A 10594-nucleotide genomic window follows, 5' to 3' on the forward strand; every position below is an offset into this window, starting at 1 on the left:
CTTTCCCTTCACTTCCGCAATTTTCTGTCACTCATTCATTCGCTTATAGTAAAATTATCCCTACTTTTGATGCTGTACCTTTGATCGCGTACATTCCGTTCAACCTGATTTGTTAGAAATCGTTTTTTAAAAGTAGCAGTGTCAAATGTTAAAGAAGTGAGCACTTGCTTTTTCTCCCAGTAATTTTTCTTTTGAGCACTCTTCCTATAAATTGACCCCACCAATGTCATCCACCCCCTCATTAAGTGTACATCTGAAGATATCAAACCAGGGACAGCATCTTTAGTAATGGTATCAGGCTGGCTCGTCTTTTACTATTTCTCCTATGCATAAGCATTATCCGTAATGCCATTACATCCGTTCCTGTTAAGGCAGAAATACTCATAGCTTATCAAATGCTGATTATATGATTACTTCAAATATTGTTGATCTATTTCGCTCTGTATATCAGTGGTATAGTTGTATAAAAAAAATTATACCAATCAATCGAAGTCGTCTTTGGTGATGCGCATGTGATAGCATACATGTGGTAAACTAAGATCCGGTACAGACAGATGTCTTGATAGAAGGTTTCTCTTTACCGCACCGGGATCCAATAAAGGACACAGTTGCACATATGCACCTAGCTAGATTGAAATGTGAATCCTTCGTATAACTCAGTAAAGAAACCAAGTATGAAACAACCGTCTAATAACATATCTTAAACCATCATAAAAGTTTTTTATTCGTTCTTACAGCAAAGCACTAGTAAGGTCCTTGCTGACAAAGAAGTTGATAAGCTTTCTACCTTCAGATCTGTTTCTCTGTTAAGACCGAGTTCTCAAACAATGTTTGAAAGTTAGATATAAAAGAAGATAGTTTCTATAGCTGATATTGTACTTTGTTCAATCTTTTGAATATAATCCATTCTCAAACGACTTATTTGTCTTTATTTATTTCGATTTACCACATTTTTTCGTTTGAATTATGGAACTGCAATCATCACTATGGACACTACTACTTTCCAACCAAACACTAGGAACCATTCAGGTCCCATTATCCCCTATACGGAAGCTCAGTCTTCTGTTGCTATGGATGTTGACCAAGTTCAACACCACGAACAGCTTGAGGAAAACCCAAGCAGTAACCTATGAACACCTGACCAACAGGACAGTTCTGACTTTATTAAGCCTGAACAACTGGGTCCAGACGCTGACCCGAAAGTAGTTTGTACCTACTTGGAACAGCAAGTTCATCTTAAAGAGGCATAACTGCAGAGCCTGGTTACTTGCCCTGACCAACAAGTTTTCTTAGCCGCCAAAAACTACTATGAGGACTAATCGGTTTATTACTATATAACTTGCTATTACCAAATTTTTAATTATCAGCTAAATTTTAAAAATCGAAAAAACAAAATTGAATCTTTTTTATAATATAAAAAAATAATCACATTAATATAAGCTGATAAAAAATGGTTATCCTTAATACAGAGATTCTTGTATGCAAACAATCTATGGTTAAATCTATTGAAAATCTTATGGATCAAGTTATGGAGAAATATTTTGATGATGAGATTCTTGTAGATACAATTGAGAAGAATAAAGAAGTTATGAAAAATAAAATAAAAGAAAAAATCAATTATGTTAAAGATAAATAATTTTGGTATTTAAATTCAAGTCCTAATGTATATACATATATATATAAGAGAGGTAAAAAGGAGGGAAATATGTGTCATCGTAAAATAAGAACTAATCTGAATAAATAAGAACCTGATTTTCTTTGTAGTATACATAGCAAAAAGCACATAATTAAAAAAAGAAAGAATAAAATAATCAATGAAGATTTTATTATTAAAAAATTTGATTATAAAAGAAAAAAAGGTAAGAAAAAGATTTCAAAAAACAAAATTAAACCAAAAAAAATATATGTCTGTAATGCAGGTATATTAGATTTAAAAAAGATTATCAATGATATATTAAACTAATACAAAAAAAAATAGAAAATTAAAAACATATATAAACTTTTTTATAGGTACTGTATATCATTTTATCTTATCCTACCATTTAGGTGATACAAATCCTTTATATTATTCCTAACTTAAACTTTTATTTATGGATAACAAATAATATAGCCATTAGGAAAAATAAAAATAAATTATTATAGTTATTTGTTTTTGATGAAATTATTCCTTGAAAATATTTATCTTTTTACTAATGGATATTGTTTTTACCAAAATAGGTATTAAATAAGTAAGTTATAATAATTCCTAAAAAGTATAGTAAATATGAAGATATTTTTCCTGATATTAAAGGATTTTATCAATGTAACTTAAAATGTTTTTATGATGATACAAGAACTTTATTTAATTAGTAAATATAAATACTTTTATTAAAGTTTTGTAATTATAAATTGGAAAAGATTTATAAAAGATTAGGATTATTCTTATTTTTATAGTTTTTAATTAATTATTCCAAACATTTTATTTTCAATATTATTTTTACAAATATTATATTAGAAATTTTAAAAATTTAAATAAATTAAGAAAATAAATACAATTAAATACAATTAATAAAAAATATCATGAGTTGGAAATAAAAGATTTATACAAAAAAAGAAAAACTATTTACAATTTATAAATTTTATGTATTCATTATTTTTTATATTTTTAGGTTTTTAATAAAAACAATATCATTATATTTTTAAGGTAAATTTTAATTATCAAAATCTTTTTTTCTCTAAAAATTCTAAATATAATTATTTCTAGATTTTAATATAAAATATTTATATTTTTTTAAAAATTAAGATAGTTATAGTTTATAATATTATTAATATTTAACAAATATATTTTATAATTATATTATAATTTAAGATTGTTTTTCTTCATCAAGGTTTATTAGGTTATTTGTAGATAATAATGAAAACGAAACGATTCCAACTTATCCCCTATGAAAACTGGAAAGAAAGGCTTAACACAATGAAAGCTCTTTCGGACAAGACACTAGATGATACCAAAGTAGCACATTTAGTTCCTAAGAACTTACCCGTATTCAACCTCCGAGGACACACTAAGTTTACTAAAGGGAAGTCTTATGACTCGCCTGAGTAGTTCTTGGATGACTTTGTGTATGTGTTAGAAGCACATTCGATAAACGTCGAAAAGCATTGGAAAAGGTTGATGCCTTTGACTTGTGATGCCACAAGACGTGCTTGGTTAGTCAAAACTATGCAACGGCATGACATGAATTGGACCAAGTTTCGAGTCGAGTTTTCTCGTGCATTTTCTTCTCTGTACCAAGTTTACTACCGATGCTACAAGATGCTCACATTAACCCAAAACAGCAATGAGGCGTTATGAGAATACGCAAATCGATACTTGGAACTCGCTTGCTCATCTGGAATACCTGACAACGAAGAGTTAGGATATGGTTTCCTATCTTCTTTGAATAAGAAGTACCGCCAGCATGCGTGGAACGTTGCTGCAAACCATTTTGGCTTACAGTTTCCCAGCACATTGGACGCCGTTATACAAGCAGTCTTGACTCTTGCCGAGGGTGAACCTGCAACTTGTTCTGACTAGGACTCTGGAGAAAGTGAGGATTACAACAAGAAGAGAAAGAAAAACAAAGGCAGCAACTTTGTTACCAAAAAGTCCCGTTACATGGGTGAAACACGTGCTCCTATAACCAATCCTTGCAAATATTGCAAGAAAGTGCAATTCAAATTTGGTCACAAGTGCCCCGAAATGCGTGAGGCCAGAGCCACCAGAACAATGCGCGCTCGAATGAGTCGTATTAAAAAACAAACAAGATATCTTTCGATCAATGAAAATGAACTTGATCCCAAAGATAAAAAGGGTAAGCAGGAAAAACTGCAGCATACTAATTCACAGAGCAAGATAATAATCAATTGTCTATTATGGTACCCATTGTCTTGCAAAATAGACTAGTGATGGCACTCCTCGATACTGGAGCAGACAAATCATCCATAGACAAAAGTTTAGTAAACAAAATAAACTTAGAAATTGTAGCACCTAAAAATGATGGTCATATTATTGTTGCTATAAAAGATGTAACCATACCTCGAGAAGGTAGTGTTAACAACATAAAAATTCAATACAATAACAAAACGGTTATACATACCTTTGAAGTCATGTCTCTTTCTGAAGATACACAAGTGACTATTGGTTTAGACTTGATGACGAAGCTAGGCATTGGTATTACAGGTCTGGTTCCTTATTGGAACAAGCCCATAAGTAATGAAGAGGCTGACTCCAGTATTTCCGATGAAATCAAACCCAATGATTCTCCAGCAGGATCACTAAGTGAACACAAAGCTTTTTTAAACTCCATCCAACGCTATTTGGACGCCAATGCGGCAATTCCGAAAACATCATTCTGCACAGTACCAGAATCAATTGTTGAACTACCAACACCACCAGGTGCAACTCCCTTATAGAGTCCCCATTAAGCCGCCCCTCCCCCAATTTTTTTCAAAGCCAGCAGAGTGGCCTCCACATTAACAAGGGCGGCCCACAACAACAGCTGAGGGACTTTGTGCTTTTTTTTTAAACAGCATTGGCATTCAATTATTAATGGCGGCAGGCAGATGGAAAAAGGACAGTAGCATAAAAAGTAAGCTTTTATTATGTGGTGTGTTAAAAAGAACAGCAGCGTCGAAAAGGAGGGAAAAAAGAGTGAGTTTCTTATAACCGCGATTTCTTTTGGCTTTTGAATCTTTATTAGATTAATGAAGATGGCAGTAAAGAAAAAGTCAATGGCAGACTCGGAAATAGTATACACGTTGAAGACAGGCTTTTATTGAAAGATTAATGAAGGTAACGTAAGAGCTTGCTTCTTTTTAAAGGGAGGGAAAGATGGCAGATCTTTTTGACTTTGAATGGTTTTGTAATTTGACACACAGCATTTTAAAGAGGGATCGTTCAGCAATCGTCGACGAATCTATATGCTCGCCTTCACTACACGTCAACGAAAAGAAGAAGAAATGTACAACACACGTTGACGGAAACCAGAAACATAACAAACGAACAAGTAACGCTGCTTTTTCAATACTCGCCGCAACTCATATGACGATTTGCTTCTAACTGCCATCCCAAGATTTTAAATCGTGCATCTTATCAAACGTTGCTGATGCTCGCCATTAAATGTACTCAACATCCATATGTAAAATAGGACCGGTAATCACGCACAACACAATACGAAAGCAGGGGAGACATATGTACAGCAGTATTACGTGTTTTTACTTACGGCGGCCTATCCTTTTTCATGCATATATTTGATCCACTTACTGAACAATGGCAGTATACAACAATAATATTATGGCGGTTGCTTCTTACGGACGAGGAAAACGAGCCAGAAAGGGATGCCACAATGCGTTTTTAAAGGGAGTATATCTTTTCATTGCTGTAGAATAGTGGGATCAGTAAGATGAGTGGGTATACAGAAACCATGCTCCTTTTCTCTTCATTGATAATGAAAACCATACATTACTAGTATACTATTGCTATTATGCATGTTTGTCTATTGAGGCAGTGATACATATGCTTGCGATATCAAACACAGCGTTCTTACCAAAGTGTTAGGGAACATGGAAGTAGTGGTACAATAAGTAGCTGAGTACTTTAACACGAAGACAGGGACGGAGTAGTTTGTTGACTTCATTACCAAGTTTTTTTATTCATTTCGAAATCTCGCAATTAACATGTCTCGTTTGCCTTTGAATTCCGAATCACTTCGTTGCGAAGAAGTTGAGTGGCATGCCACGTACTTAAAGGCTATTGCACGCTATCCAGAGGAAACGGGGGAACGCTGGCTGAGCAAGGAAAAACGTTACGCTAATAGATGGTCTGAAAACGGACGCATTCTCAATGAAGATGGCAGTAAGTTTATTACAGTAAGGTTTTATATGAGCTATAAGGGATATGCTGATAGTATGTATATCAGCCCCAAAAGTCCAGTGTAAAGACCATACCGGGCATTATGTGATTTTTTCACACAGCTTCAATTGTCATTGTGTGGGCACCAAGAATCCCCATCCTGAGCGCCAAGGAGATGATCACATTGACAAGAAAAGAAGACCTTTACAAAGCAAATCTAAAAAGGTCCAGTGCCCTGTAGTGCTTCAAGTTATGCAGTACACCCATGATTCTGAGTGGGTAGTTTTCCGCTTCTACCATCAGCATAACCATCCGCTTGGTGTCTTACGCCATCTGCCAAAACCAGCAAGGCTCATTAAGCTTATACAAGAAAAGCTCGACGAGGTTGATGATGTTGCGCGCGTAGTCCAAATCGTGAATGACAAGGTACAGGGCGTGCGTGGACGTGGCGGCTATGTGACATACGAGGATGTATACAATGTATACTACACGGTTAATGTCGGTAGAACGAAAAAGGCATTCAACGACTTTGAGTCTATCGGTCTTTGGCTTCTCGAGCATGAGTAGAACAAAAGCTATTACACTTTTGTTTACGGTCAAGGTACACTGCTCCCAGATGGAACCTGCTCTTCGACCTTTGCATGTGGCTTTATGTCACTATGGTAAGAGCACCACTTGCTGAATGCCAGTGGTTTCTGTTTGGATGCTACGGATGATGTTACCATCTACCCTAATACCATCATGTACACCATCGTAATCTGCCATACTGGAACAGGGCGTGGTCTTCCTGTGGCATACCTCATAACAAACGATCAGTCATCGGAGCCGCTATACCAATGGTTGATAGGCCTTAAGCAACGCGGGGTCACCCCACAACAAGTAACGATCGATTGCAGTACCACTGAGAAAAAGGCAATTAAGGACACATGGAACACTGCTGCAATCTGATTGTATGCATGGCACGTCATGCGTTCCTGGCGCAGCAACATCCGCAAGAAAGTTGTTGTAGATGATGAACAAAACAAGGAGACCACCATTAAGGCTATCTTTGGCGACTTCCATGCCTTAATGTATAAACAAACCGAAGCGGAGTACTACGACAGTGTGAATGTATTTCTTGAAAGCTGGGCGAGCCAACAGTAAATCTTGGAGTATTTTCAACAGCAATGGATTCAGAACGAAGTGTACAAGGAATGGGTCTACTGTTTCGAGCAGGATATCAACGTCGATATGAAGATTAATAACTTTGTGGAAAGCTGGCACAATCAGCTCAAGACACGCTTCCTAGAACGTCGTCGAAACCGTCGTATTGATGCTCTTGCAACGCTACTGTCTACCACAGTTGAAAAGAGAATGAAGTGACGGATCTGCATGCAAAAATCAGGCATTGGACGGTTGGGCACAGTCGATCGTGAGCTTCGTGCATCAGAGCAGAAAGCAAAAGCATTAAGCGAAGAGCAGCTCGAAGTAACGGTCCAAAAGCATGATAATCTTTATACAGCTCGCTCATTCACCAACCTTGAAATACAATACACGGTATTATTATATATAGCACAGAGACATATGCATATATATCATTCTAAGTAAACATTTCTAGATTACTGTCACTAATGATGATATCACTGCCTGTTCCTGCCCTACTTTTGCGCGCCGCCATATTCCCTGTAAGCACATGTTTGCGCTCAAGCTTTACGACCATAACGACCTTCAAGTTCTAGTTGCCAAACCTGCAACAATGTTTGATGATGAGCCCAACACCAGCGCAATAACATCCACCACCCAACACACACAAACACACACTCCCCGTCCACAATCACCACTATCTGTTGTACCTACCGAGACAAATGCACAGCGCCTTAAAGCAATGCTTGTCCAGATGCAACGCCATTTAAGTGATGTCACTGTTAGTGCTGCTGATGATGAATCACTAGGTGATATCATACAGCAGCTTATCCCAATCCAACAAAACCTCGATAGCATCGGCACTGTCCCCACAAACCGTCGCCTGCAAACACAACATCGCCGCCATTAACACCCTTTTTCCAGTACTTCTTCTTCCTTCTTAGCCTGTCTTTGTATTATTCAAACTATATATATCGTATTTCTATCCTCTGATCCTTAAAAAAAGTATCCTGCTTTCAGCTCATCATTTGATATAAATATCCATCGCGCCCAGAAGATTGGCTATAGATAAAAATCCGATATAATGTACGGTTTTTATTATCAATGAAGAGAAAAGGAATATGGTTTCTGTATACCCGCTGATCTTACTGATCCCACTAATCTACAGCAATGAAAAGATATACTCCCTTTAAAAATGCATTGTGGCATCCCTTTCTTGCTCGTTTTCCTCGTCCGTAAGAAGCAACCGCCATAATATTATTGTTGTGTACTGCCGTTGTTCAGTAAGTGGATCAAATACAGTCAACCCCCGTTAATGTCAACCCCGATAACGTCAACCCCCAATAGCGTCAACAGATTCGCTGGTACCCTTTCAAATTTAGCAGTTAGATATTTTGCCTATTCTCTATCCCCGGTGGTCGTCAACCCTTGATATGGTCAATACTTTTACTGGTACCCTGAGGGTTGACGTTAACGGGGGTCGACTGTATATGCATGAAAAAGGATAGGCCGCTGTAAGTAAAAACACGTAATACTGCTGTACATATGTCTCCCCTGCTTTCGTATTGTGTTGTGCGTGATTACCGGTCCTATTTTACATATGGATGTTGAGTACATTTAATGGCGAGCATCAGCAACGTTTGATAAGATGCACGATTTAAAATCTTGGGATGGCAGTTAGAAGCAAATCGTCATATGAGTTGCGGCGAGTATTGAAAAAGCAGCGTTACTTGTTCGTTTGTTATGTTTCTGGTTTCCGTCAACGTGTGTTGTACATTTCTTCTTTTTTTCGTTGACGTGTAGTGAAGGCGAGCATATACGTTCGTCGACGATTATTGAACGATCCCTCTTTAAAATGCTGTGTGTCAAATTACAAAACCATTCAAAGTCAAAAAGATCCGCCATCTTTCCCTCCCTTTGAAAAGAAGCAAGCTCTTACTGTTACCTTCATTAATCTTTCAATAAAAGCCTGTCTTCAACGTATATACTATTTCTGAGTTTGCCATTGACTTTTTCTCTACTGCCATCTTCATTAATCTAATAAAGATTCAAAAGCCAAAAGAGATCGCGGTTATAAGAAACTCACTCTTTTTTCCCTCCTTTTCAACGCTGCTGTTCTTTTTAACACACCACATAATAAAAGCTTACTTTTTATGTTACTGTCCTTTTTCCATCTGCCTGCTGCCATTAATAATTGAATGCTAATGCTGTTTAAAAAAAAGCACAAAGTCCCTCAGCTCTTGTTGTGGGCCACCCTTGTTAATGTGGAGGCCACTCTGCTGGCTTTGAAAAAATTGGGGGAGGGGTGGCTTAATGTGGACTCTATAAGGGAGTTGCACTAGGTGTTACTTCCTACAGAAGATAATATGATCTACCTGTGGCTTCAGAAAAAATAATAGAAGAGCAAATTCGAAAGTGGGCAGAAGATGGCACTATTGAGCCAGCACCGGTAAATACTGCATGGAATAGTCCTTTAACTTTAGCTCCAAAAAAGGATGCCAATGGCAAATATACTAGCAAGCGACCTTGCTTAAATCCAAGGCATATCAATAAGCTACTACCGGATGATCGTTATCCTCTACCTCTCATCCAAGATATATTTCATAAAATGAAAGGAGCAACTGTATTTACAACGCTTGATTTGAAAAATGCATTTCACCGATTTCAGATACATCCTGATGATTATCATAAGACTTCTTTTACTTTCCAAAACCGGCAATGGTCTTTTGCCGGAGCTCCGTTCGGATTAAAGCCCTTGAGCAATAAATACCAGCGCGTGATGCATCTGGTGTATAGCCAGCAGCAAGAGCACGTGAACTGCTTTGTGGATGATGTTGTTGTCTTCTCCAAGAGCTTGGAAGAGCATTGCGAACATGTGGCACAAGCTATTGAAGCATTGACTAAGGTCAATCTCATCTTAAACCCCGACAAATGCCATTTTGCTCAAAGATCTGTATATCTTTTGGGATTTTGCGTTTCTGATCAAGGTGTTACACTAGACACACGCAAAGTATCAAACATGCACGAATGGCCTATACCTAGAACGGGCAAAGATATACAACGGTTTCTAGGTGTTGTGAATTATTTTGGGACCATATCCCTAATATATCACACATAACTACACCTTTGGATGCACTTCGTAATACTGGATCCATTGTACGTCTATGGAATAATAAGCATCAAAATGCGTTTGATACCTTACGCAAAATACTTTTACAAGCACCCATTTTACGTTATCCAGACATGAGCCAGCCATTTTATCTAGCCACTGATGCTTCCAATGTGGGCATTGGCAGTGCTTTATATCAAATAACTGATGGCAAAACTCGTCATATTGGGTTTGCTACACGAGCACTTTCTAAATCAGAAAGGAATTATAGCATAACACGCAGAGAACTGCTAGCTTGCATTGTAGCTTTACGACGATGGCATAAATGGATCAGGGGTTCCAAATTTACCCTATTAACAGACCATCGCGCCCTCACTTTTTTGCATACACAAAAAATAGCCAATGCAATGATGATTGGTTGGTTTGACACACTTCGATATTGTACATCTACCTGGTTTAGCCAACATCTTACCTAACCAGTTGTCACGCCT

At 37.2% G+C, this 10594-nt stretch overlaps 1 protein-coding gene across 1 annotated transcript; it reads left to right on the top strand.

The window, feature by feature from the left end:
• Positions 1-926: 926 nt before the first annotated feature.
• On the top strand, positions 927-3580 carry BDB00DRAFT_851998 (uncharacterized protein). The gene is made up of 6 exons (XM_053125548.1): positions 927-1085; positions 1149-1229; positions 1257-1283; positions 2888-3022; positions 3086-3274; positions 3479-3580. The coding sequence occupies exons 1-6, from the start codon at positions 987-989 to the stop codon at positions 3554-3556; spliced, it is 609 nt and encodes a 202-aa protein (XP_052974006.1). The 5' UTR covers positions 927-986; the 3' UTR covers positions 3557-3580.
• Positions 3581-10594: the final 7014 nt, after the last annotated feature.

This window comes from Zychaea mexicana, assembly GCF_025766255.1.
Source record: "Zychaea mexicana strain RSA 1403 chromosome Unknown BDB00scaffold_127, whole genome shotgun sequence".
Taxonomy (NCBI): Eukaryota; Fungi; Mucoromycota; class Mucoromycetes; order Mucorales; family Lichtheimiaceae; genus Zychaea; species Zychaea mexicana.

Coding starts and splice junctions, on each gene's coding strand:
- BDB00DRAFT_851998 (XM_053125548.1), top strand. CDS start 987: ATGGACACTACTACTTTCCAACCAAACACTAGGAACCATTCAGGTCCC. Junction 1,086..1,148: donor TTGCTATGGATGTTGACCAA/GTTCAACACCAC, acceptor CCTGACCAACAG/GACAGTTCTGACTTTATTAA. Junction 1,284..2,887: donor TTACTTGCCCTGACCAACAA/GTTTTCTTAGCC, acceptor GGTTATTTGTAG/ATAATAATGAAAACGAAACG.